Raw genomic sequence first — 27,678 nt, forward strand, 5'->3', positions numbered from 1 at the left:
CGGTTCCGGATCAGTCCCCCGGGGTTGTTCCAGAGCAGGTCCCCTTTTCCCGAGGCCCGGTTCCGGATCAGTCCCCCGGGTTGTTCCAGAGCAGGTCCCCTTTCCCGAGGCCCGGTTCCGGATCAGTCCCCCGGGTTGTTCCAGAGCAGGTCCCTTTTCCCGAGGCCCGGTTCCGGATCAGTCCCCTGGGTTGTTCCAGAGCAGGTCCCCTTTCCCGAGGCCCGGCCCGGCGTGTCCCCGTGCGGCGCGGCCGGCAGTTGTTCCTCCGGGCCGCAGGGGGCGCTGCGGGGCGGGGCGGTGTGCTCCGGGCGGGCGGTGCCGCCGCCGTGTTTACAGCCGCCGCCGCTGCCGCCCCGCCGCCGCTTCCCCTCGGCCCGGCCCGGCCCGGCGGCCGCTCCTCCGCTCTCCGCGTAAATGCGGCGCCGCCGCCCCGCGGCCTGGCCCGGCCATGGACACCAGCGACCTGTTCACCAGCTGCAAGAAGGGCGACGTGAGCCGCGTGCGGTGAGCTGGGCCGGGCCAGGAGCAGGTCCCTAGCGCCCACCTCTGCCCTTTAACCGCCCTGGTCTCCGGGGCGAGCGGGCCGGGCCTGTCGGCGCCTCGCCGGCCCGTGTTCACCTGGAGCTCGTCCCGGCCTCCGAGGGCGGCTCTCGCAGCTTTGGGGCTCCCCAGGGCGGCCGGGGTGCGGAAAGGGCAGTTTGTTTCTCGTACATAAATGCAGCTTGTTTGCGGCCCCAGGAGCTGGGTGTGTACCTGGTCTTTGCCGGGCTGCTTAGGTTCGGGTGACGTGTGCCTGGTTCCGGCAGTGTCTGAGTGTCAGACGGTCACTGCATACTCGGGGGTGTGGATGCTGCCTGTGGCAAATGTCCTTGCGCAAGGCTCTTCTCCCGCTGCTCTTTCTTTACTGGTGGAAATGATATTTGCCTTGATAAGAAGCTGGATCCCTGGGACGCAATCGTCATGGAAATGCTTAAGACACCTTGTGCTGTGGACTGTGGGAGTATCTCTGAGAAATATGGGGATGCCAAAATTTCAGGTTAAGTTTCCTTGCTCATCTCAAAGCAGCACGGCTTAACTGCAGTGAGGCAAATGGGCTTGTTGTCTGCAGGGTGAATGCAAGGTCCAGGGTTTACAACAGGCTCTTTTCCTGCAACTCATGGTTTTAATCTAAAACTGTTTTTCACCCTTTTATCCTACTTGATTCTTCCATCTCTTGGTGTGTGATTTGCCAGATAATCAAAGCAACCTCTGTTTCAAGGTGCTTGCTAGTGAAGGGGAAATGTGCAGATAGGTAAGGTCTGGGGAACATTGTTAGCTGTTGTGATTGTGTTAGATTAAATCATTGCAAACAGTAAATTGCAGGTTTACATAGGAGTCTGAGGGGATGGCCTTACAGAGGTTTAGGATGACCCATATAGAAGTAATGGTGGAGAAATGAGAGTCTGAGAGTGCTGTTGGAGCAGGGGGGACAAACTGACCACATGGGACTGCGTAGAAAGGAGCTGAGTTGCTTGGTGTGTTGAATGTGGTCAGAGGAACCTGAAGTTTGAAACAACAAAGGTGGAGGGAGTGTTACTCATGTTACACTATGTTACTCACATGGTGGGTAACAAAAAACCAAAACTTGAGCTAGGCTGTGCAGGAGATTTGTCTGCAAGGCAAAGCCCAGCTTCTAGAGGTGTCAAAGAGGGAACGTTGGCAGCAGTGGATCTAGCCTAAATACTCAAGACAAGGAAGTGGCAGGATTTAAGAATGCTCTGAAGTGACACTGATGTTGTTGCTTTTGTCAGGAAAAGCCACAAGGAGATTGGGAGTCCAGCCTTGGCCTTGTAAAATTGGCTGCTTACTTGTAAGCGTCCAGGCTGGGAGCATTGTTGGGGAATCTGAAGGTACTGCAGAAGTACTCAGGATTGTTTTGAGATTGCCGCCCTGTTAGAGATGTGTTTGATTACCCTGTTTCCCCATGTGCACAATTAAAATTGAAGGGAGCTGCTAGGCCATGCTGTAGAACACCATTCTTTGGGTGAAGGTTTGGCTGATGCCCCTTCAGCCACAGCTGAGAGTTCCCCAAGTCCAATGCAAGATCCTGTCATACCTTTGGAAGTTACTCTATGAACTTGAAGTTACATCTTCTGAAAGAGGAGAATGTGACTGAGTGAGTAGCTGCATGAAGTTATAACTTTGCTCTCTCCCTTTTCTTCCAGATACCTTCTTGAACAGCGTGATGTGGAAATTAATGTCCGTGATAAGTGGGACAGTACACCCCTGTGAGTGCTGCAGCCTGGAGCACTGGCTGGGCGGGGGGTAGGGCCTTCAGAGCTCCTTTACTCTCTCTGCATTCCCAGCCATGAGCACTGTTACAGAATGTCTCAGGTTCTGCTTTTTTGGAGCTTTGGCTACATAGTTCTGCTTCTCTTCCTCGGCGTGCTGTGCTAAATGCGTCTTTGTCTCTATATTTGATTTGGGCTTGCTGTAGTGGTGCTCAGAAGCATGGTTTTGTGACTAAATTACCTGGATTAAACACTCTGCTCTTGGCTCTATTAGGCTTTTCCCCCACCAAAGTCTTTGGTGTTCTAGCATGTCTTTTTGGGTGAAAGCTTGGCCTGATAAAATGCCAAGAGGATGTGGGATCACGGTCTGTCTGGCAGTAGATAATGAGGAATCCCCCTGGAGGTGCTGAGGGATGTGCTGTGAGCTTGCCACATTTCCAAAGTACATTTAGACATCTGCAATATGTTTAGAATACAGAACAACTTCCCAAAGTAACAGTAGAGTAACATTTGGCTGCTGCAATGCATGTTACAGGATTCTCCTAGTTTGTAAGACAATTTGAGGTCCTTATGAAAGAGAATCATGAAAGGCTTAAACTGTGAAAGAGAAAACAAAACTCATTGAAGTAAAACTTCAGTGAGGGGTGGATTTTCTGTACATGCAGTGTGGGTGCTGTTCCCTCCTTGGCACAGTGCATGGCAGCCAGATTGACAACAGAAGGAGCATGGAGTGTTTTTGAGGATTCAGTGGACTGCTGAGTGCCCATGAAATGATCTCCATTAAAATGAGGATGGCTTTGGCAGCTGGTAGTGCACCAGAAGATGCTGAACCCAGACTGGGACCTTGAGATCTCCTTGCAGTGCCTAGGATTGCTGGGAACAGATCCTGCTTAGTCTGTTTCTGCCCTCTGTGCTGTTTGGTAGCAATTCCTCCGATGAGGAGTCGTCTCCTAAGCTTCTCAGGGATGCTCAGTACTGTGATCTGTGTGTGGTGATGTGCAAAAACACTGAACTTTGCTTCCTACTGCGTCTCTAATTTTCTTTCTCTCATTATTGTCAGGTATTACGCCTGTCTGTGTGGACATGAGGAGCTTGTACGTTATCTTCTAGCCAATGGTGAGCAAAAGTGTCCTGATGTGGGTCTCTCTCTGGTCAATGGGATTGTATGTCCTTCTAGCTGTCCTTTGTGGAAACTTCTTCTGTTACAACCAACTATCTGATCAGCGATCTCAGGCTACAGAAGGAGCCCTGCACACACCTTCATGGTCTCTCTTGCAGGCCGTTTGCTGCTTGAATTTGCTTCTTGAAGTTGCTTGCAATTTCTCTGTTTGCTTGAAATCTTGAAAATGCACAGAAAGGGAAACTGTCTGTGATGGCTCAAGGCAGCATGACTTTCTGAAATCACAGCTGATATTTTTGTGAGGGTGCAATGGTGTTGGGAATTTGCTGATCTAAGAGTTGTATTTCATAGGAAGAATTGTCTGTGTAAAACTTTCTTATACTCTACTGATAGCCTGGCTTTGTAAGCAGGACTTAAATGTGAAATGCCAGGGATTTTGCTAATCTCAGACAAAGCAAGACCAAGTGCCTGCCCATTTGGTTGTCAGCACCCAAATTCTCCTAGATACTGGTAGCGTTTTGCCAAAGGAACCAGAGTGCAGCGTCACATCTCAAAAGGTCTGGTTTTCTGCTGCATTTGCAGCATCTTAATAAAATTCTAAATAGGAAAATGCAAATGCCCTCCAAATTTCTAGCAGTTTCTAACCTGAAGAGGCATCTCCTGTCTTATACAAAGCAAAAATACTTTTTAGGAGGAATTCTTAACAGTCCGAGAAATGATGGCACTATTTCTACAGTGAGATTTGTCTTCCCAGAACACTGCTGGAGCCGTGCTGAGAGGCTTTTTACACGGGTCAGTTTAAACAAGTCATGACTTCCTCAGAAAGGGATTTGTCTGTGGGAGAGCAGCTTTGGATTGTACACACGTGAGGGAAGCTCAGTTTTTGTCAATATGCTCATCAGCAGAGGGGACACAGTGAAACGTGTCAGCAGCCAGAAGCCACACTTGTTTAGTGACCATTTGGGGACAGAAGGATCTCACTCTGCCTGCTGGCCTGTGCCTGTGGTTGTTTAACAGGAGCAAAGTGTGAGGCAAACACTTTTGATGGAGAACGTTGTTTGTACGGAGCTCTGAGTGATGCCATCCGACGGCTGCTGAAGGAGTACAAACAGATCACAGCCAAGTGCATGAAGAGGGACTACTATGATGTCTTCCTCCAACGGTAAGGACATGAGGCATGTGCAGAGCATCCCACCATCCTTCCTGAGCTCTTCTGCATGTTTGAGCTCTCTGTTCAGGGCAGCTTTGAAAGGCAGCTGATCAGTACCCTCTGTCCTTCCTGGGCATGTAGAGCTTCCTAAGGGGTGTTCCTCTGTGACCTAAGGGATGATCCCTAGGTGTATGTGTGTGCATAGCCTCCAGTGAGTTGTGCACAGACTCCAGAGTCAACAGAAAGTTGGTCTTTATAATGCAGAACCACTAAGCCGTCATCCTTGACTATCAGACCAAAATCAGATCACTAAAACCACATCAACAATTTAGGATAGTACGTCAACTGAAATTCAGTTTCAGGACTGAAGGGGCTGTAGCTTGCAAGATGAAATTTTCAACGCTGATAAAATGTTTCTTTTGTGAAACAGAGCACTTTAAGAAGCCTCAAACTGACTCAACAGTGACATTGCCCAGTTCTTCATTTTTGGTTATTAAAATTTTTTAAGATACTTTTAAAAGTTGTCTGTCCCACACTGTACTAGAGCTTGAGTGGCAGCCTAACTTGCTCGGGAGTAGAGGAACAGTTTCAAGCTTTTCTTTTTGCTGTTTCTCTGCCTCGGTAACTGATGCTGTTACAGACTTGCTGGTTGGTTGTTTTGGCTTTTTTTTTCCTTTTTATTTTCCATTGGATTGAATTACAAATGTTAAAACCTTGGTGTGCCTTTTTTTAATCTTTGAAACAGGAGTCCTAGAAAAGTCTGACAATCTTCCCAGTACTACAGTGTCCTATTTTCTGAAGCTGTAGGGGGAGAGGGGAGGAAGGAAGCTCATTTATCTAAGTAAAATCAGATTCTGTGTTCCGGGGAAGTAGAATTTTGCAGGGTGATTTATTACTGCCCTGGTGACTGTGGCTCAGATGGTGATCATACATGAAAGCTAAAATTGGTTTTAGCTGGTTTCTGCTTCTCATTCAAGAAGACCTTGTGTTAAAGTTGAAACAAAGGGCAACAGTTGGGAGGCAAAATGTGAAAACCTAATGCTTCTGTTTGGTTTGGGGCAAGACACTTAGAAGTAATGGTGTGCTAGGGGCAGGAAATTGAGATTAGCATTCCAGACTCTGACAACATCTCCGTGTGTGACTCCACACCTTTCTATGCACCAGTCCAGCTCTCTAGGAGTATGATGCTTGATATGCACCTGATTTGACCTCTTGAGGATGTTTGTGAGGATATATGTGCAAGGAGTGATGGGCATTAGAAAACACTGCTGATGGTTGCTGTAATTCTAGAAGTAGCAGTTTTGGGTTTTTTTCCTTTTGAAGACTGAAGGTATGGGCATGCAGGCATAAACAAGGCTTCACCTTTGATGTGGTAATTGCCTGTATTTCATGCCTGTCACATCCTTCCTTCTTCTGAGGGTGGGTGACATCAAGTCCTTTCCTATTTGTTACATGGTTAAAGTGCGCACACTGACAGTGCCCAGAGAGTGGGAAAGTTGCATCTTATTTTGTAGCAGGGTAGTTCTTTTTGAAAGTGTGTAATTTTGCAGGGAGTTTTTTTGACATCTGAGGATTTAAAAGCAGTATTAACTTCTGAAGATGTGCTTGGGGGCAGCTAGTTCCACTCTAAAAGCTGTTCCCAGTGTTCATCTAAGGCAGGAAGATTTCATTCTCCATCCCCTCTGTTGCACTAACAAAACTTCTTTGAGTTATGGAAGGGAGTGAGACATCCCACTCCAGTATGTGAAGTACCAGCCCCATGCTGGCCTTCCTGCTGAGCAGGGAGAGACTGCAACGCCTGCAGGTATTTGTTCATTTAGGCCTAATTGTACCATGTTCCCCACTAGCATTACTCCATTCTTCCCTTTTTCATCCTGCAGTGAGTTTCCCTTCTCTCTGTTCCTTGCAGGCTGCTGGAGCAGGGTTACCAGAGTGACATGGTTTTCATCGTTCATGGCAAATCCTTCTGTGCCCACCGCTGCATCCTCAGCGCTCGCAGCGCCTACTTTGCAGAGATGTTTGAGACCAAATGGAAGGGGAAAAACATGATAGTGTTGAAGCACCCACTGGTGAGCAAGGCTGTGCTTCCATTCTTTCCTTTCTTTTGCTGTTCCAGCTGTGTGAAGAAAGTGAGTTTGAGGGTTAACTTCCACAGTGAATAGCTCCTGAATGACCCTAGTTGAGGAGAAGGGCTTGCGGAGGCACTTTATGCAGGAAAATTGCATCTTTTTCAGATAACAAAAGGCTGCAGATTGCATACCTTCCCTTTGTTCCCTCTGCCGTGGACTCAAACATATCTTAATTAATTCCAGTAGCATGTAGCTGCTACCATCTGCCAGCTGTGTCACAACCCCTCTCTAGAATGAGTTGAGTCTGTCTAATTCCTGGTGGACAGGTGGTCTGTGGTGAAGCCATCACCTCCATAATTGGCACTGAGTCCCTTTTATTGCTTTTGCAGCAAGGACTAAATAGGCCATAAGTGCATTCCATCCATTAACCACCAATACCACCAGCACACATTTCTGTAACTTGACCCTGGCAGTGCAAATCCTCTTGCGACAAACGTAATTCCAGTTTCTCAGAACACTGCTCTCCTTTCTCTTTGTAGAAGAACATCTTTCATCAGGAATTGGGAAGATGTGGAAATGTTTATATCAGTAAAAACCTGGATTTTGCAGAGCCTGTATTACAACCGTGTTGCTTGAGTTTCTCTATTAGTCATGTCCCGTCCCCTGAGGTGCCTGATGGATTAGTATCAGTTGAAACAGTAAGGGGCTGTGTAAGCCAGGTGAAGTGGCAGCATTAGTTATGCGAGGAGCAAGGAAATCACGTGCAGTATGTGAGTTCTTACTTAAGGCTTTGTTTTTTTGCTTGTTCAGGATCATGTTTCAAACTTACTGTTAAATTCATGGTGATTCCAAATGTAACTTTCTCTTGTTTCGTTTTAGATTAACCCAGCAGCCTTTGGTGCTCTTCTGCAGTATCTATACACAGGTAAATGACCTTACCCTCTGCTGTTTGTTTACATGGCTGGTGGGCAACTGACTGTAGCTCTGCACTGAGTGGCACAGGCTTGTACTTAGCAGTGTTTGGGTGCTTGAGTTGCCAACAAAAGCTCTCTGCTGGCAGAAAGGGAGAATGTGACCAATCACCAGCTCTTCCAAGATGTTTGTACCTTTTGCCAGTAATTATGCAGTCAATTGAAACCAAAATCAGCTTAGGTTGATTGATTGGGTGGATTTGGACACTGTATTTTTTTCTTAAGGAAGGAAAATCTGTCATCTGGTGTAACAGCCTCCTAAGGTGGTGAAAAGCCAGTTTCCCATATAGGACATTTTCAGTTTGGCAGATCTGAGCACTGTGTGCTGAATGCTTTGACTAAACCTTCTGTGAAAATGTCCAGTGTTGTATTGTAGGCATGCTAAATGCTGAACTATCTCAGGCCAGGAGGTGGTGCCAGAAATTAACATTGTCTTCAAGGTTCTTCTTTTCCAATACAGTATTCAGAAATGTCCCTTGCCACATTTTCACTGATTGTAAAAGATCCTGGGAAGAAAACTTGTGCCTGAAGTCTATCATTACCCAAAGCCAGATAGTCAGTGGTGGGAGTTGTGCCTGCTGCCGTTGTGCTGCTGTTTTGATTTTCTGAGGGAGTTTGACATGCTTTGTATAGCCTGTTTGGTTTTTGGACTCTTAGGGTAAGCTATTAGGGGTAAACCCTGGAAAGTGGAAATGTGAATAAAATGACAAACTGTTACTGATTTAAGTGGTGGGTGGTGATGGAATACCATGTCTCAGCTTCTGGGACTGAACTTCTCCCTCTGAAAAGTGAGGCAGTGTATCTAATTACTAAATTTCTGTGCTGTCAAATCTTCAGGCCTTATTTTTTTTGCCATTTTTATACCTAAATCCTGTGGATTAAGAGAGCTGACTGCATTTCTTGGCAGGTCGTCTGGATATTGATGTAGAGTATGTCAGTGATTGCAAGAGGTTGGCCAAGCAGTGTCGGCTGCAGGACCTCATTGATGATTTGGAGACCAAATGTAAAAAAGTCTATGAATTTGGTAAGCATTTGACTTGCTGTTGTCTGTGCTGTGCCTGTGTACCCTTTCAGGGAGAAACAGGACATGATGGTGGATGTTTCATGCTGTCCTTGGGGCTTCCAGAGAACTATTCTTTTGTGGAAATTCCATGTTTGCATGAGAGTTTTCAGTCATGGCCTTTCTGTAGGGCAGCTGTAGAAGTTTCTGACACATGCATGTCTATAATTTATATTGAATGCTTTCTTTATAGTAGAGCAGCCATGGTAGCAAGACTTTGCTGTGGTTGCCTGACATTCAGCTGAGCATGGTGGAGTATATATTGGGAAGTTGTTTAAATCCCCAGAAAGATAAAATATATACAGTCAGAAGTAATTTTCTGCATTTATCTGACCCCTAACCAAAGTAAAATGTCTGATAACTGGACCAAAATGGGTGCAGAGGGAGATACAACACTTTTTAAAAGCAGAGAAGTTATTTCTGAAAGCATGTGTATATTATTAACACATGCATGTGCCAAACCTTAAATTAAGCAATCCTTTATTTAAGGACTTCTTGTTATCCAAATAACTTGTGATCTAATCATGACATAAGCTTATTGCATGAGGACCAGCAGTTGGAGTTTATCATTCATCTCCTTAGCTCAAGCTAATGGACATGTGAGGAACAATCAGAGCAGCACAAGTGGTGTGTGTTAGTCACGAAGCAGAAAAAATTATCAGATAACAAAACCTGCAGGCTGAAAGCTTCTGATTCTCATTCTTTGCTCTGAGTTAACTCCTTTACTTTAATCAAGTTAATTTTGTTTTGAGATGAGCCTCCAGTCTGTAGTTTAAAGTCAGTAGCATCTTCTTCCCTGATCTAAGAGGCAGGGATGTAACTGTTCCACCTTTTCCTTTTAAATATGAGTTGTGATTATTCAGCCTCCTGAAGTTGCAGGACATAATTTATAGAATACTTCTTGCTCAAGAGATTTCTCATCTGCAAATCACATGGAAGAGATTGCCATGTGCAGGTGTTTGGTGGTGGGGGGTGTACAAGCTTACCATGATACAGCTATTCCCATGTAGACCAAGGTGCAAGTCCTTATGGCAGCTGTGTCACAGCTCTTACTTCTACGTAAACAAAAATGTAAACGTGGACTTGAAGAGATTAGAAATGCATTTCTTGGTATCTACAAAAACTGTAAGGTATCAGATTGTATTAAATAAGTGGTGGAAAAGCAAGTGGTGAATGAATATAAAATAAAAGCTACTCAAAAATCAGATAACAAAATTATCTTGTGTCATCTTTCAGTCTCTGAGTCATTCAGTGAGATGCCAGAGATCCATTTTTTTCCTTTTTATCTTTGTTTCCCAGGGTCTAGCTGAGACATTTCACCGTAATTAATTTAGTTGAAATCTCATATTATATTGGAAGGAAAAGAAGGTACTTAAATCTGTGAACTGCAGAAAAGCTGACTTCTTGGTGGGTTTTCAAATGGAAAATAATTAAGTAAAGTTTCAGGTTAGTTGAAAGTTTTTGATAAAAACACTACTTGGAAATATAATGGCACTGGACAAATAATTTAACTTCTGTGTAGTTTGGGGGGGGAACAGTTCTGCAATTTTGAGGCCTGACAGAAGACTGTCAATGGGTGGTTTAAAGCACTGATGGAAATACTAGTCTTGATTTTTATTTATGACAGGTTGGATTCAAACAAATAGAACAAGTGTTAGAAGTTTGTTTCTTAAATCTCATGTGGAAGCAGGAAAACTTGATTCTGCAGAAAGGCATATATGTAAGAGTTATAGAAGTTAAAAAAGTGGAAAGATCTTAGATCACACTGTGTCTGGCACTTGACAAAGCATGTCTGTTTCTTTGAGTGTTTTAGCAACAGACATCTGATTCAGGTCTGCCGAGCAGGGTCAAGTATTGTATCTGTATTAGGAAGATGAAACAAGAAAACAAGATGAACTCGAGCCTCTGCAGCTCCGCTGGATAATTGCGGTGTCTGCAATCTCATTATCCAGAGTTAATCAGTATTTCAAAAGCACTTAGTATCTTGGCTTGCACAGACAGTAGTACAGGAAGAGGATGACCCAGTGCCTTCTGTTGCACCTGAGATATATTTGAGTGTGAATGCTTGCCTGTTTTCCCCTGTGTGTATATCATGCCTATAACAAGAAAAAATTATTGCAGTGTTTGGAAGCGCTCAATTTGTCCAGATTAAGCCATAATCCTTCCTTTAGAAGTGCATGTCTTAGAAAATAAATGTTCTGCAATTACTACAGCAAGTTTTAGGGCTAAAAGGGTGAGAGCAAGGTTTGAGATGCTTACCTTTGTAGCAAAGACGCTGGATGTGCAGAATCTGTGGTTATATGCCATTGGGAAGAACATGCAACTGAGTGTGGCATCATGTTGAAGGTTTTGGGAGTTTAGTGTGGTTTATTTGTGGCTCTTACGTTTTGTGGTACATTGGCTCAATTTAACCAGAAGACGACAAAGAAGTATTGAGCAGGAAAACCAAGGTAGCTGATACATTGGTAGGTGATGTTCAACATTATACAGCTGTGCTAGACTGGGAAGAAACCCAGACTCAACATTAACCACAGTTTGGTTATTCCCTTCAGCACCTTGCACTGTTTATGTTCCTTTTTTCAGAAACCCCTCCATTCATCTTTCTTGTGTTTCTCTTTCATGCTTGCTGGCAGCCAGCAGCTTATTCCTATTCCACAACTTTGATTTTTGTTGTCTCTGTTAGGAAAGATTTTTGAGTGATACCAAATGCTGTGCCCTTGGATTTGAGAGATGCAGTGTCTGAATAGATTCACATCTCAGAAAAATCACTGTTCTTTTGTGTCACTGGGAAAGTGCACAGATGCTCTGTGGATCCCAAGAGGAGAACTCTTTGCCTTGACTGCTACTTAAAACTTGCTGAGTCCATTAGCACTTACAGAGCCTGACCTGGTGATTGTTACAATAAGTACTACAGAAATACAAATGCCATGAAGAATTACTAATTGCAAAATAGGGAATTTCCTTCTTTCATGCTGATATGTAAGTTATCAGGGCTTTTTGAGAAAATGCACTCAGTCTGGTTTGTGTTGGTGCCAGGGCTCCTCTTAGCTTATTTACCCTGGAAGTCATTTATCTGAGGGCAGCATTTCATGCTCATAGGGCAGCCTGTGTCCTTGCTGGTGAGCTTCGTGTGTAGCAATCATGGTACCTGACTATTCTGTACTGGTACATTATCCTTCCCTTTCCAGAAATCTTTCTGGGATATGCAGCCAATGGAGAAGTACAGTGGTGGCATATTTGAGGAGTGCAGCAGTGATGTGGAGGAGGGGGTGGAGATCTTGTTTTGTGGCACATCGTGGTCTTCTTTCGCCCACGACCCAATGGAGTCATCTGATGGAGCTCATGTAATGCTGTGCAAAATGTCAGGAGAAATGAGGTCTCAAGGTGGCGTGATTCACCTGTGAGGGGTTTTAATGTGGTGAATCATACCTGTCAAATTCTTCTGAATGCTTCGGAGTTAACTCTGTGTCTCTGTCTCCCAACAGTATCCTAAGGCTTCCTTACCACAGCTTTGCCTTTTCCGGTGGTGCTTTATCTTTTTTCACATGCTTCCTTGTATGCCAGGGACTTTTGAATGTCTTACATGCTCCAGTTCTTCCCCCAAACCACACTGACCTGGGAACAAACTTCAGGTGGTGAGCTGAGGTGGTGGAGCAGGGTGACCAGAAACAAGAAAGGCTGTGCTGGCAGTGGGTCTGCTTTGGGCTGCCACACGTTTGAAGTTGGGGTTGGCTTCTATAAAGCTGCACAACTTTGGTCATAGCCAGACCACTAAAGTATGATCGTGTATTTCGTTTTCCCTTTAATGGGCTGTTTTATTGTGTTGGCTGATAAGACAAGAGAAGACAACACACTAGGTCTGAAAAAGGCAAATGAAATTGCCTGAATGGTCTGTTTGAGCTCTTTTATGGTTCAGGCACATGTGGGAGTTGGGGTACTTCGGGGTCTTTGTGCTTTAGGTATCTGTAGATGGAGAGTAGAGAATAAATTCATACCTGATGAACTTACTGACTAAACAAGAACAAATCCCTTTGTTCCCTGGAGTGAAATCAGGATGACACAGCTGAAATGGGAGCCGATGAAAGCATGTGATAGAGCAGAGAGGCATGGAAGCAGATTAATTTTAAAAACTCCCTGGCATGGGCTTTACCTTAGGTGACCCTGTCAGCTGTAGGGGTGGTTTGGGAAAGCAGTGTGTGAGTGGCTTCTGCAGGGATCAGGGCAGGCCTGATCCATGGTCCTTAACTGTAATTGATGACATGGATTCCAAAGAGCAAATTGGGCTTGAAATATGCTTGTGCCAACTTTGATTCCCACAGTTGATATTCCTGCTTAAGGAATTAAGTGGAAGTGTGAGGAGAGACAACAATATATGTGTCCCCTTCTAGCCCTGCTCACTGGCTGCACTGAGGGGTGCTGAATGTGTGTGTGCATAGAAGAATTATGTGTGTTTTGCAGTAAAAGCTGAACAGCAATAATACTAGTTTCCCTGGCGTGTCTTTTATCTAAATGGGAGAGAATGTTTGTGGAGGAATTGAGGCATCTCTGCTCTTTTTTTTTTTTTTTTTTTTTTTTGCTTGTTCCAGTCTCTTCCAAGCCAGGGACCTGTGTGAAAGTGCTGACGATTGAGCCCACAGGTAACTGCCGGCTGCAGGAAGATCTGGCTCTCCTGGCAGACTGCGCCCTGCCAGCTGAACTGCGGGTAGGGAGCACTTCTTCTCCTTGTGGGCTCTCTGGGGCTGGGATACCTGCTCACTCGTGTTCAGTCACATCATTGCTATACAGACTTTAGTGCTTGCGTGTTTCCTGGTGCTCCAAATGCTGAAAGGCTTTTATTGCTTGGAGATGCTGTAAAATTGGGTAATGAGGCCATCAGTGCTGGTCTTTCCCCTTGGGTATTGCCCCCAGCAGGGATCTTGGTAAGTAAAACCCTTTCCGTGTGGTTGATGGGGATTTCCCCTTTGAATACAATGGGACAGGGCCCCCAGCTCTTCTCTTCGCCATTCTTCTTGAAAATTAGAAATGTTGTAGCAGCAGGCATTGGTACCCAAAGGGATATATAGGTGAAAGATGGCTTGCTGGGCTTGCTAGGAACTGACACACTGCAATGGAGAGATGCTTCCAAACTCTGAAAATATTTCCAGCAGAAATATAAGTCCCTCTGAAGAGAATTTAACTTGACTGGCAATAGATGTACTTTTCCTAACTATGTCTTGTCCCTCAGAAATAGCCCCCATGTTGATCATGACTGTGTTAAAATACCATTATATTATTAGCTAGGATCACGTATGTGGATCTTCTCTCCCATTTGCAGAACAGGATAACTATTAGTTGTCTTCATTCTTTCTGCATCTGGTGTTTTCTGTAATCTCAGCAGTTTCGTTTTGGTCTTATGTATGTCCTTTTTTTGTCCTCTTTCTGATGCCAACCTCTGTATTTAAGAATGTGGACTCATTTTAAGTGGCTGCTGTGCCCAGAGGTTGTATGACTGAGTGATATAGTAAAGTTTTATTGCCTTTTCTTTCTGTCCCCTGCCAAAAAGACCTGCCTGATGCCAAGTGTGTGTGTGTGTGTGTGTACATGGATAAGGTTTCTTACTTTAATTAGCCAACGTGTTTTGTGCTGGCTTTTTTCAGATATATTTCACTATAGAGGGAGATTTTTTCTCCTTCAAGTTTACAACTACCAGTTCAGAAATCTTTGCTATGTAACCTGCCTCCTGCAAATAACTCTACATTTTTTGTGGCTTTCAATATGCCTTTCTGTATGTTTTCAGGCTTTAAAAGGAGATGATATTATAAGTAAGCTTCAGATTATCTCCCCAAGAATTAAAAACAAAAGAATCGTGATCCCCAAACTAGTGAGATTTACATACATATTGAGTCACTTCAGAAATAAAAAGAATACTTCCTGTTTGATTGCTTGTTTCCAGACTTGATGGCATACTCCTGTTAAGTTGTTCTTCTAGAGCTAGAAACACCTTCCTTCTTAATTCTTTCATGTAGAATAGGAGCTGGAGGGAAAGGAGGAGACTTGGAATAATGTAATCATTTGACAGTGCTGTGAATTGTGAGCTGTGGTGTTTTCTTGTTGTGTTCATAGAGTGGAATGAAGGCAGCATTTAGAGTTATTACAGCTGTACAAGTGAAGAGGGCATGGGCACACACACCTGCTCACTAGAGAATTTGTGTGCCATGCACAAGTGTGGGTACTTTGTTTAACCCTGATAGGTTCTTAAAGATTCCCATTTTTCTCTTTGTAAGTACTTCTTGTTGGTTTGTTTTTGTTTGTTTACCATTTATCTCTTATTCTAATGTTTTCAAATTGTTCAATTCTGTGAATTTGGCATCTTTGTTCTGGGACACAGGCATTGCATATCCTCATTCTTGCAGGGTTTGCTACCATGCAAGGAGTAGGATACAAACTACGTGACCTAAAATGTCAGGAACAGCTGAGTAGTCACTCATAGACATCTGTGTTCTGAAGGGAAACATGCATTACTTCTTTTTTTCCAGCCTATGCAGAACAAGGCAGGTATTTGGCTTCTGGATAAAAGCCAGAATTTCCAGAATTTGGCAAGAAACATTTTGAGCTGCTGCGTGTCATGTTATGCCATATTAATTTGCATGTAATGTCTTTGATACTTGGATGATGTATGAAACTTTGTGCATTCCAATTTCATGGTTAGTGGCATCTTACACGACTAAAATGATAATGACTGTTTGATATCGAATTGCAGCTCATTATTATTTTCTAGACTGAAAACTATCTATTTTTTGAAATCTCAAACACATTTATAATTCTAGTACCTTGTTTCTCTTTCCTGTTTGTGCTTGAAAGCCTTTTTCCCCCCATTGTCTTATAAGTGTGGTTGTTGTCTCTGTTTTGTTTTAAAGTAGTAATGGCCAAGATTTTTCTGTCTACAACAGCTGCTTCCTCAGTTTGTTTCAATAAAATCTAGTAGTGACAGATTTAAGTAAAATACCATGAAAAGCCAGGACTGTAAAAATAAAAAAGTGGCTTCCCACTGTCTCCCTGATTCTTCATTTCATGTCTGCCAGGTGACTTCTGAGTTACTCCAGGGCTTCCGGTATATTCCACTGTAGGTACATGGTTTCCTTGTAGCTGTTTTTCAGTTACCTTTTAACTGAGACCTTACATTCCAAACCAAGATGAAGTCAGACGTAAAAGGATCAAAGTTTACCATGAAGTACTGTTCTTTCCATCTATATTGACATGTGCTGTGGCTGCTAAAAAGAGACCGCTTGCCACTTTGGGGGTAAACCTAGATCTTGTAATGCATAGGAAGAACAGTTTGAAACAAGTAGATGGGTTCTGTCTTGTCTGTGCAGCTGTGTACTGTGCTTGTCCATGGCACTGACTCCTGTGCTTTGCTTTGCCTGTTTGACAGGGGCAGATTAACTGAAATATTTACAGCACGTTTCCATTTTAGGTTTTTTTTTTTCCTATCCAATTCACTTGCATCTGGTTGTGAGGTGTTAATCTTCTCTTGGATCACCAACCCCTGTATTTTGTGTTGTAATTTATTTACAGTTTTCTTGCTGAGATAATCTGGACAAGGTGTAATTTGCTGCCATTGATTTGTTTAGTATGTTTTTGCCTCCAACAACATTTCTATTTAAGCTCTAATAGGACATTTGTAGCAGCAAAGATGTGGTCTTCCACATGTGATGGTGGAGAGTGAGAGTATTCAGAGTGTTTCTATATGGTGATTGAGTTATTGTGAATGTGTTTGCAGCTTGTAGGCTGGACTGTGTTGTGCTCCCTGGGCAGAATACTTGACTTTGGCAGCTGTGCTTTTCCTGGGCATAGGCCCATGAAGGAGTTTGTATGAATAGGGGTAGTGGGAGGAATAAGCCAATTTTCTGCAGGAAGATCCTGAAAAGGAGATTAGATTCCTCAGACATGACAAGGGAGGAAAGTAGAAATAGTAGAGACTTGAAAGGAGAGTAAAAGGGAAAATTCTGCACAGCCACTATATGCTGAATAGGAGAAACAAAGACATGAACCTGCTTTTGTAGTAGTAATTGAAAATAACCTTGTAAACCTGAGCAGCAGAGTGGGGACCAGACAAGGCTAGAAGCAGGAAACTGAGCCCAGAGGAATTTATAATTCAGGAGACAAACTCAGACGAATAAAACTCCCATATGCATTCCAGAGAGATGGATACATTTTAGAGATTTAACTTTGGACATTAAAAGGAGAGCAAAGAGGGGATGCACATAGGAGATGTGGCATTTATCTCAACACATTTATGTCACAGGGTGGCATCTTGACCAAGTTTGTTTCTAGGTTTGTTTTACCTGTGATGTGCCTGCATATCTGTAGCCTTCAGGTTTATGTCAGAATTTGTAGGAGAGAACATGGAAGCTGTGGGCATAGAGTGGGGAGAGCAGCAAGGCAAACAGAGTGGGCAGTTGCATCGTGATAGTAGTGTTTGTAACACATTGCCACATAGTGAGGCTGCGGATGCCCAGACCATGGACCAAAACCTTGAAATATGAGACACAGATAACAGAAAAATAGCAGCCTAGGGAATCTACGAATGGGACAATTTCATCTCAGTTTGATAAGGTGGTGCCCTTTGTGTTGCAGCTGTTGCCCTTTGTGTTGAAGCTATATGAAAAGCAGGTGATAGATCAGGATGGGCACCATTCCTTGAATTGCTGTGTCTCTTCTGGAACAGGAGTTGCCCAGTGGAGCAGGACTGCAAGAGAGGAGTGCTATGGAGAACCAGCATCACTGCAATAGTCGTGTGCATGATTTACATCACTGGGCTTCTCCTGTGATTAGGAATCAGAAACTGCCAAGTGTTGCTGTGGACAGACAAAGAGCATGGTAGATGGGTCCAGATTGCCATGGTCAGTGGCGATGTGAACTTTTGCCAGCTTGGTGCCTTGCCACATCCGAGAACATGTTTTGTGAGAAACTCACTGATCCTGGCTGAGAGCTCCCACCTAGTGTTGTTCCAGTCTGTGTCTTTGTTTAGCTCAGCAGGGAGGAAGAATCTGGCCCCTCAGTAGAGCTGGAAGTCCAGCTGGAGGCAGGTGGGCTGGAAATGGGCAGTCTGCTATTGTAAGTCTGATCTTTATTGTCAGCCCAGGGTTTTCCTGGGTGCAAATTTGGGATGTAATTTTCCTGGATGAAAGACAGCAGGAATAAACTGCTTATCCTAGGTACCTCAGGGGCATGTTTATAGAAGGCAAAAATCAGGGGAAACTTTTGTTTCCAGAAATTGTCTTGGCTACATGTCTATGAATATAAACTTTTGTTTTTATAATTACACTGTATATAGAATAAGGTGAAAGGGAAAATATTTAGAAATGTTACTTTAAAATAACATAAGGCAAACGGTTTGGGTTTTTTTTGGTGTATGCTGTCATTGTTGGCATGTGGGATTGCATGGAGGTGTGTTGTTAAAATAATTCTCTTGAGTATTAATACTGCAACAACACTATCTTTGGCTGCAAATCAAATCAAAAATCAAAAATGTGCTCTAGCAATGTTGGATTATTCAAGTGAGGCAATAATTGTAGCCAAACCATTTCAGGCTGGTTTGTACATGGAGGTAATCTATATGTTTTTACATGTACCCAGTAAAAGGCTGGTCCTAAGCTCCAGTATGCTTGTGATACCTACTGCATGAAGTAAATTTCACTTCTGCCTGGTTATCTGCCTTGTCAGATGGCAGAGAAACGCTTTCCAGTGGTGTATGGAGAGTCAGGAAATTACTGTGGATAAAGGAGGCAGCTGTACCAGGAATATCTCTTATCAGAAGTGCCAGTTCTTCATTTCCTGACATTGGAATCTGTTCAGAGCATCTCTGGTGCTCTGCACTGTGCTGAGGGAATAGAGGGATGGCATTTTCTGGGAAAACAGAGGAGTCTGAACTTGGGACCCTGTGCATGTTTAAAGTAGGGATGTTAAAGGAAGGGTTGTATGTTTTCTCTTCTCAGGTTGGTTTTGGGGAGTTGCCGTTTGACAGCACCGACAACTTCAACAGCTGTCCTGACGTGTGTTTCCGGGTGCAAGATTACAACTTCTTGTGCCATAAGGTATCTGCTTGTGCTGTACTTCCTCCTCCTCCCTTTTTGCCATGGATATAGTCTACTTGTGTACCCCATTCCTCCTATGCTGTATACACTCTGCAGAAGCAGCATTGACTAAGCTGCAAAACTGCTTTTAAAGCATTTACCAAAGCAGCAAAGCCTGCCTTTCTTGCAGAAGTGTGGAGATAAATTTATGAATTCAGTTACAGCATTCACAGCTGCAAAATCTGCTGCTTATGAGTTCAGTGTCTGGAGAGAGGAATGTTTGATTTGCAGATGAACAGCAGTAAGGATGAATTTTGACATCCAGCCTCGACTCAAGGTCCTGCCTTAGTGCCATGCTAATTTTGAATCTCTTGCATTTACCATTTGTGGTTCTGAAGGTAGGCAGAGATAGAGTAAAGTCTAGAAAAATATTGGAGATACAGCTTCAAAATGTAGGGAAAATCAAAGTTACAGAGTCTGAACTTCTGAAATATCTTTGAGCTGCTCTGACAGCTGGTTGGTAGTGATCTTTGGTTTGGTGCAGCGAGCCAAGATGTCAGTGTTTAGGTTTTTCATTCCTCTCCAGGCATTTTTCTGTGGTCGCAGTGATTATTTCAAAGCCCTTCTTGAAGATCATTTCAGTGAGAGTGAGGAGCTACAGACACAGCCCAGCATCCCTGTGGTGACTCTGCACAACATCTCAGAAGACATCTTCATCCGGATCCTCTACTACATCTACAGTGATGATACAGAGGTGAGCCCAGCCGCTGGTCCTTCCTTCAGTGCTGTTGAGCTCTGAGGTGTTTTCAGCAGTATTTTTCTAAATCTGGAGCAGAGTGTGTGTGTGTGTGTATATGCGTAAATTTCACTGACCTGCTCTGCTACTTCACTTTTGTCTCAGTTATCCACATACTGGGATGTCCTGTTAGCCAGGCAGGGTTGTAGTTCATGTGTGTGCATGATATTCAGGAAGAAAATCCGTAATTTTTTATTCCACAATAAAAATCTGGGAATCAGGTTGCATGCTGTTTGTTGACATGATAAATATGTGGCTTTTGTAGCTTTCCCTCTTGGGCTCTGTGGAAAGAAAAGGGAAGCATCTGCCAGTAGATGGCAGATTGAACACATTTGGAGATCTGGACAGGTTGAGAGATTCTGCTTATTTACTCTTGGCATCATGGCCTACTTTTCCATTTGTAGCAAGTCATTATTTCCACTGTTATTTATTACTGGAGTGGGCAAAGGTTCCACTGGGAGACCAGTGTCTTGCTATGCTCAGTATCACAAGCAGTAACAAAATAGCCCTAACCCAGTTTTAGTTTTCAGCCTAATGGAAGATGCAGCAAATCCCAGTGTTTAATTAGCTTCCTGCTTTGGTTTTGTGGCAAATGCTTTCAGCAGGTCTCACTGCAAGATCCCAGAACACGTGTTGGCATCAGGGTGGTGACTGGTGGAGATGCTGCTGCACCTGACAGCGTCACTTCCCCCAAGTGGTGTTTGTGCTCTGGGTTAGGTGCCACAGACAGAGTGCACACAGCTATGACCTTGTTTCTGCTGATCTGTTCACCTCCAGGTAGCAGTGAGGAGAAATGTGTTTGGCAGGCAGCAAGGGCAGGATTGCTACTGGTATATCAGAGAGCTGATCCTTCACTTGCCTGCACTTTTCCTCAGCCACTTGCTGAAAGGGCAGGCCGTGAGGGAAAGAAGCTGCTTGAAGATCCTCCTGACCTTGTTCCCTTGCACTGCAGGCTGACCCTGTTCCCTTGCACTTCTCCAGTCTATCTGCCCTCCTCATGATGACTCACAGGAAGGATGTTTCCCAGGCAGCTATTTCTTTCCAAGGGATGCCTCAGCTGCTCTGTCTGGGCTTGGGTCAGGAGGACAGACCTACAACAATGTGTAGGAGTTAAAAGGATCTTACTCATACGTTTCATGTACAGAATAGTGCATAGCTTGGGTTTCAAACCGAGCAGGCAAGATGTGAGCTTCTGCAGAGAGTTCACCTGTCATGAGAAACTACCAGAAAAAATGGTTGGGAAGACAGGCATATAGTTCAGGTTCCACATTTACACGTGGAGTGTTCTCCTTGTCCTGTGTTTCTCCAGCCAACTATCAGCACTCTCAATTCCATGTTTTTCTTTGCAAAGGATTTATGGTGTCTCTGCCATGCAGTAGTGACAGTGTTTGCAATTAGAGGGAAGAGTGTCTGTGGAGGACATAAAGGGTTCCAGGCACAATGACAGAATACTTGTGTAGGCTCGAGGGCAGTTCTTGGAGGAACATTTGCCAGTTTGTTCTTGATAAAGCAGTTGGGAGCTTGCAGCCATCAATACTGCTGGCTCAAACACCTCCAACTCCTGAGTTTTTCACAGCTTATGAAGGGACAAAGCAGCACTTGATTAATAACCCCAAGAGCTTTGTTACCGCATATGCATACATAGCCCTCGTGGCATGGCTCTCCTACATCTCGCATTCTTCTGCCCAGCTGCTGCTGGGTGTTACACAGCTGGGTCTCTTGCTGGGAACTTCTCTCCAAACACAGGTGCAGACAGCTGTGGAGGAAGAAAAAACTCAGCTGTTTGCAGTTGTCAGAGTGAGCAACCACACATATACATGTGCCCAGCAGTGTGTTTGCTGCTCACTAGTTATCAGGAGAGTGGGCTAGGCTGCACCAGTTACCATTTTTCCATCCAGATCAGCTACTTTGTCTCTAAATGCAAGGGCCCTTGCCTCCTCCACAGCCTCCTCCTGCAAATCCACTGTTCCAACGAATAACTGAGCTCTTTGCAGTTGGCATTAGCAGGAACAGAGGGACTCTAGTTCCAGGTAGTGACACAGATGGCTGACAAAAATAAGATTTGCCCGGCCAAGGGGAAGAGGCTGAGTGAAGCTGGAGGTGGTGTCTCCAACTTTATATACAGGGGGTTTTTTTATCCTCAGATCACTTGCAAGTACCCAAGAGGTAAATGGGAACATGGTTCTCTTGCTCAAGAGCCTCAAAATGTTAAAGGCCATTCACAACACTATGAGCATCTGGTCCCTTAATTTAGTCCATTCTGAACACATGTTGGCGTTCCACTAGTATTTGATTTGAAAAATACATTCTTACCTAGTTGGGCCTCACCTACAGTTTATTTTGTGTTCAGTTTTCTGTCCTTGAGTGTACCCCCCATGCCAGGGAGGTTATGCTGGCACTTAAGAGAATTTTGCATATTTTTCACAGAGGGTAAATCCAGCAGTATAAAATGGGAGAAAAATGTGGGGACAAGGTTCTCTGTCCTGCCAGCCTCTTCTGGTTGTCTTTTGGAAGTATGTCTGGTAAAAGCGACCTGCCACTGTCACACTGAACATTTTTTAGCAGCCAGGTGCATTTGGGTGTTTCAGCTCTGCCCTGTGCTTAGCTAGAGGAGTTACCTGCAGCATGAGAAACCCCCTGTTGCACATTAAATTCCTCTGTGGTAACTGAACGGGAGACACAGCCTGAAAGACAGAGCTGCTGTCTCTCCATAGTCAGCACTTGTCCAGTAAGGGGCCAAATGGCACAGTAGTTTGCCAGTGACAAGCAGCATGCTCATGACTGGGCAGTAACTCCCCTCTGCACTGCCAGCTGTCTCCAGAGAACGCCTATGACGTGCTGTGTGTGGCAGACATGTACCTGCTGCCTGGGCTCAAGCGCCTCTGTGGCAGGACCCTGGCGCAGATCCTCGATGAGGACAACATCATCAGCATCTGGAGGATTGCAAAGCTGTTCCAGCTGACCCGACTGGAGGACCAGTGCACAGAGTACATGGCCAAGATCATCGAGAAGGTACCAAAACACTCCCCGTGGCAGTGACCACATATGCCCCCATATCTGAGCCGTAGAGACAACAGATTGAATGGTTGTACTTTGGTCTGTAGTTAATGGTTGTCCTCTGGATTTTCTCTTCTCATTAGAAAATGAGCAGCAGTTAAGTAGAAAAGCACATGGTGAGTTAGGACAGAGGAGGAGGAGTGTGGCAGTACCTAATGTCATCACAATAAGACAGAGTTTGGTCCCTGGCTAGCACATCCCTGTGGAATGTCAGGGTGAAAAAGTTTCCCAAAAAGCTTTGCAAGTACCAGGGGCAGGTGATTTCCACTGAACTTTCAGCCACTGTGCCCAAGTAGCCACGTTGCCTGAATACACAGCTGCAGCCTGGGGAAGCCAAAGGGGTGTGTAGGGGGGAGCCCTGTGCAAGAAGTGCATTTCTGTGTTTTCTGGGGGAAATTCTTCCTGGCATAATGCTCTAGATAGAAGAAATCAATGTGACCTCTAGTCTCCTTCAGGATGACAAATCAAATAGTACGGATTTGCTCAGTGGATAATTTGCTGTCAAACAGCAAGAAGTAATGAATTTAACACTGAAGTTTTCCTTATGGGGCTCAATTTAAGTGTTATATTGAGTGATTATAGCTTAGTCTCAGGACTCTTGGAGAAAGTTGCCATAAGGAAGGATAAACTAGAACCTATGAAGGATTTTTATGCTGAGATCTTTATAACCACTTGAGCAGTTCACATGGGAATGTAACATTTTCACCTGCAGCTTGAAAGGTGTGAAATTGTTTTTGGCATAAGAAAACAATGAAGGAAATGGTTTTGGGGTTGATACTTAGTTCAGTGCATAGCTTGGGAATGACAGACACATCAGCATGAACCCAGATTCTGGGTTCTGAAGAACTATTTAAAAGATGCTGAATATCCCAAGTAGTGATCAGGACAGGGCTTTGCTTGTGTGTTCCCCATTCTCTAGCTTGAGTGGGAGTCCTTGAACCCAGCATTGGCAGTGTGTCTTCTTAAGGGTGTTGGCACAGACAGAGCCACCCCAGCTGGTGTTCAGACATCAGTGATTGCCAGCATCCAGTGGAGATGCACTGATGGCAGCAAGGAGAGATTTTGGCAGTGTGGTAGCAGAGCTCAGCAACCTGCTGTGCCCAGGCACAGCTCAGTAACAGAGACAGATGGAAACTGCCTCTCACCCTTCAGCTCACCACACGTTCCTGGGGAACCTGATGCAGAATCATTCAGGGGTGACCCAATTCTGTCAGGTTAAGTGCAGAGCAGACCAGATGCCTTGCTGATGGTGGTGGGGCTGAGTCAAGGGAGGATGGTAATTTGTGGCTCCCAGTTCTGAAACAGGCACAAGCACCCACAGGCTTCTCTGCTAGAACACATTGCCCAAAAGTGTCTGGCAACATCTCCTGGTTCCTGCTGGGGAGCCTTTTTGGAGGGAATATTGCGTATGTGCACGTGCCCCAATACCAGAACCAGGGATGCTTAGTTAGAGGATGTTACTGGGTAAGGTTTGTTGGAGGATTTGGGTCCCTATGTACCCTAGCTTTCCTTTCTTTTCTGTGGGATCCTTTAACAGTGTCCAAGACCATTATCCCGACCCTTTGTGTCTCCTCACCTGTCTTGTTGTCTTCCTCATGGTTCTCTCGTTGTGCTGGTGCAGCTGGTGGAGTTGGAGGAGTTTGCGGCCGCTGTGAAGGAGAATGCGGAGGCTGTGGAGGAGCGGCAGGAGACTGACTCCATCCCTCTGGTTGATGACATCCGCTTCCACATCACCAGCAACGTGCAGACTTACAGTGCCATTGAGGAGGCCAACCAGAAACTTGAAGCTCTAGAAAACCTCCTGGCCAGTATAGGGCTCGAGTGCTGATGTGTGCAACCCCTGCCTGTCATATGCAGCCTGCACAGCCCTCACTGTGTTGGCTTGGAGTGCAAGAACATCTGAGTCTGAATGTCATGCTTCCCGTTCTTTGTCCTCCTTCCCATCCACCTTCAGACATGGTTTCCTTTTAATTTATTTGTGTCTGGACATTTGCATTTCTGATTTGTGTTTGGTTTTCCTTTGTTTTCTTTGTTTCTCCTTTCAGAAGTAGCTCCCTAAGCTCAGCCTTAGTCAGTAGCTACTCCTTTATACAATACACTGCAGAGAGGAGACTCTGAGCTGTTGGGAATGGTGAGGGAGCTGTTCTGGGGACTTCCTACTGCCCGGGATTAGAACCCATCCTGCTCTTTGGTTCAGTAACACACTTCCTAAACTGGCTTATGCCAGTTTTTGATAAATTACCACCAACAGAGGAAGAAAACTGGATTAAAATCTTAATAAGTATATGGGAAAGGAGGCCAGCACTGTCCCTGTCAACTTTATAAGACTGGCAGAACTGGGCAGTGCTTCCCTAACAGGGACAGAGAGGTACTTGGCTATGTGGAAGGCACCGTCTTCACCTGCTATTTTAGTACTTAGATTGGAAAAAAATAGAAAAAGTGATTTCCAGGTCTTCCCTAGCTTTTCGTTGCTTCGAAGTGCTCAGAATTTAAAAGCTTTGCTTTCTGAACAAGCATCTTTGGGAATATAGTAGAGACCAGAATCGTTGCATTCTTAGAAAGTGGCAGCTTTCAATGCACAAAAGAAGGGAGAGCAGCCCTTTTTGAGAGGTTCTTAAACACCTTCTTCTTGGAAACAGCACTTTTCCCTTTATTTTTATCCATTGTGGTAGGGCAAGGCTGACTTGCTGGTGGGTCTGGGAAGAGGGGACACTGGAAATCTTTTCTAAAAGGAATGGGGCCTTTTGGGTCTCCCACAGGGCTGCTGTCCCACTCTATGACCTTCTGTCTGCTCAGCCTTGAGCCTTGTAGCTTCATTGTTCTCCAAGAAATTCACTGTTTGTAATAATGAATGTTTTTGAATCTGTGTTCTGCAGTAAGTCATGTTATCTCATGTCTGCCTGGATTCTTAATGAGGGTAATAGTGTTCTTCTCCTTGGCACTAATCAGCGAGTGATAACCCTGCATAAAGCTTTCCTTGCCAGATGGGCTGCCCTTGGAGCTGTCCCTCTCTGGAATGGTGTGCTGGGGGAGTCTCAGGTCTCCAGGGTGCAGGCTGGGTATACTTTCCCATGCTGTGCTCTGGGAGAGAGGAGAGGCATTGAGTGAAGCACATGGTGATCCTGCACAGGTACTGGGCTGCCATGACCACCTTTTACAATCATTGTGGTCACTTCCTGAGGCAAGAGCTTGAAATATACTGTGCCAGGTGTGCTTTTATTATGTGATGTGGGAACTGGGCAAGGATCCCCTGCAGCTTCAGGATGTTGTTTTCTGTAGTGGTGGTGGTGCCTCTCATTGCTAAAGGGTTTGGAGATCTGGGGTTTGGCAGGGACTTGCTTCAGGTGTGGATATATTGGGAGGATGGGTTTTTCTTTGCTGATCTCACCAGGTGAGAGGCTGATACCCCACAGCACATGAGAGCTGCAGCCTCACTGCCTGTACCTCTCCTGCACTGAAGCTGTTGGCAGGTGCATGGGCAGGCTCTGGGCACCACTTGCACTAAGCAGACTGCACTTTGTGAGGAGGGGACTCTGGGTTTAGCCACTGTGCTTGGGGAAAGCCAGACTTTGGCAAAATCATTTGTCAGGATTGAGTTGCACTTAACAGAAGCTGGGAATAGAGCTGGGGTTGGGGGGAGCAGGCATGAGGTTCATTGATACAATTGAACCTCAGATGCTTGTGCTCTTTGTCATCTGTGTTTAAGTGGTACCTCTTGCAGATCAAGTCTCTGGGGCAGGAAATGATGTGGCAGGGCTATTCAAGCAGGATGTGCTTCAATTCTGTTTGAAAACCCTCATGAAGAAGTACAAGGAGTTGTTGTGGTTTGTTTTCCACAGTCATGTTAGGGTTAGGGTGGATGATGTGTCCCTCCACAGAAGTATGTTGCTTCATGGAAGCAGGAAGCAGCAGGAGTGTGCTTCTGTTTGGGACAGTGACATGGAGAGGAGCTGTGCATTTCTTGTGTGATTTGTGGAATGTACCTCCATGTCCACCTCTAAGCTCCGTGTGTCTTTGACAGGAGCACCAAAGAGCCCAGCACAACTGATGAAGGTATCTGCATGAACCTGGGGAGGGTAAAGGGCTATCAAGGAGGCTTTAATATGAAGTCCCATGTATTTTGGAGAAAGAAGGGTGAAAGGAGAACTGCTTGCTTTCTTGCTGAGTAGAATGTCAGGCTCTTGAAAATCTGCTACAGAAACCAGCAGCTTAGCTCAGCTGGTTCAGTTCCTCTGTGTTTCTCCTTGGTATATGGCTGAAGATAACACTGAACATAAGCAGGATGTTTAGTTTATCACATCTCTTCTCCTCCTCCAGCAGAAATTCCGCTTCTGACATCTTAGCAGTTGGCTTTCCACAGCAGTGGTTGTGACAGCCCACAAGGCTTGCACAGAGCCACCAGAGAACAGGACGTGGCCCTTGCCTTCTGCTTGTACCGAGCGAGATGCAGAAGCGCGATTACCAAGGAATGTGCTAATGCTTTTCTCTGCAGATGCCTCAGCTGCTAAAGCAAATGGATACTGGCAGTGGGCAAAGCAAGAGAAAGGCAGAGGAGGAGCAGCAGTGTGAGGAAGCATTTTCCATATGGCTGCTCTTGAATAATTCCATTCCTGCATCCTTAAGTGTGGGGCAAGTGAGGCTGCAGTTGTACATGTGGGAGAAAAGGTCAGCGTGGCCTTTTGATCTGGCTCCCCAGCAGTGCAAGTCCACGTGGGCTTCCAAGCAAATGCCTCATCTGTCTAGTGGTCACATCTGTGAGGTCTGTCAGATTGTCCAATTACTTGAGATCCTTTAACTCCCCCCATGCCTTTTGGCAAAATAGGGCTATCCAAATGCATGCATAAGCAGATGGTCAGCATGCAGGCAAGCTCTCTAATTAAGATGAGCCAGGACAAAACTTAGATTTGAATTCACTTCATTCTTGCTGCAATAATTTTATCACAAAAATAAAACCTTTTGATTTTTCTTCTGTTGCCAGTGTCCTTTCTGTGTTTTGTTGCCTCTGTCCTTTTTATTTACTACTAGCCACTTGCTGAATCAAGAAGATTGTAAAATTTACTAGAGCGACATTATATTTAAGAAGAAATGTGTAAGCATGTGTGCAGCAATAAAATAGTCTATTTCACTATA

At 44.8% G+C, this 27,678-nt stretch overlaps 1 protein-coding gene across 3 annotated transcripts; it reads left to right on the forward strand.

Moving 5' to 3' along the window:
* Positions 1–311: 311 nt before the first annotated feature.
* ABTB1 (ankyrin repeat and BTB domain containing 1) lies at positions 312–27,678 on the forward strand. 3 transcript variants are annotated; one of them, XM_066326664.1, is made up of 12 exons: positions 312–504; positions 2,205–2,267; positions 3,331–3,386; positions 4,408–4,552; positions 6,450–6,609; positions 7,489–7,534; positions 8,488–8,604; positions 13,227–13,342; positions 18,618–18,716; positions 19,282–19,449; positions 22,303–22,503; positions 24,170–27,678. In XM_066326664.1, exons 1-12 carry the CDS (start codon positions 449–451, stop codon positions 24,374–24,376), a joined length of 1,434 nt encoding a protein of 477 aa, XP_066182761.1. In that variant the 5' UTR covers positions 312–448; the 3' UTR covers positions 24,377–27,678. The 3 variants fall into 3 exon arrangements, with proteins under 3 accessions (XP_066182761.1, XP_066182762.1, XP_066182760.1); XM_066326665.1 differs by having other exon boundaries at positions 347–504; positions 2,205–2,304; XM_066326663.1 differs by lacking the exon at positions 312–504 and adding an exon at positions 840–1,036 and having other exon boundaries at positions 2,205–2,304.

The sequence above is a fragment of the Sylvia atricapilla genome, chromosome 11 (assembly GCF_009819655.1).
Source record: "Sylvia atricapilla isolate bSylAtr1 chromosome 11, bSylAtr1.pri, whole genome shotgun sequence".
Taxonomy (NCBI): Eukaryota; Metazoa; Chordata; class Aves; order Passeriformes; family Sylviidae; genus Sylvia; species Sylvia atricapilla.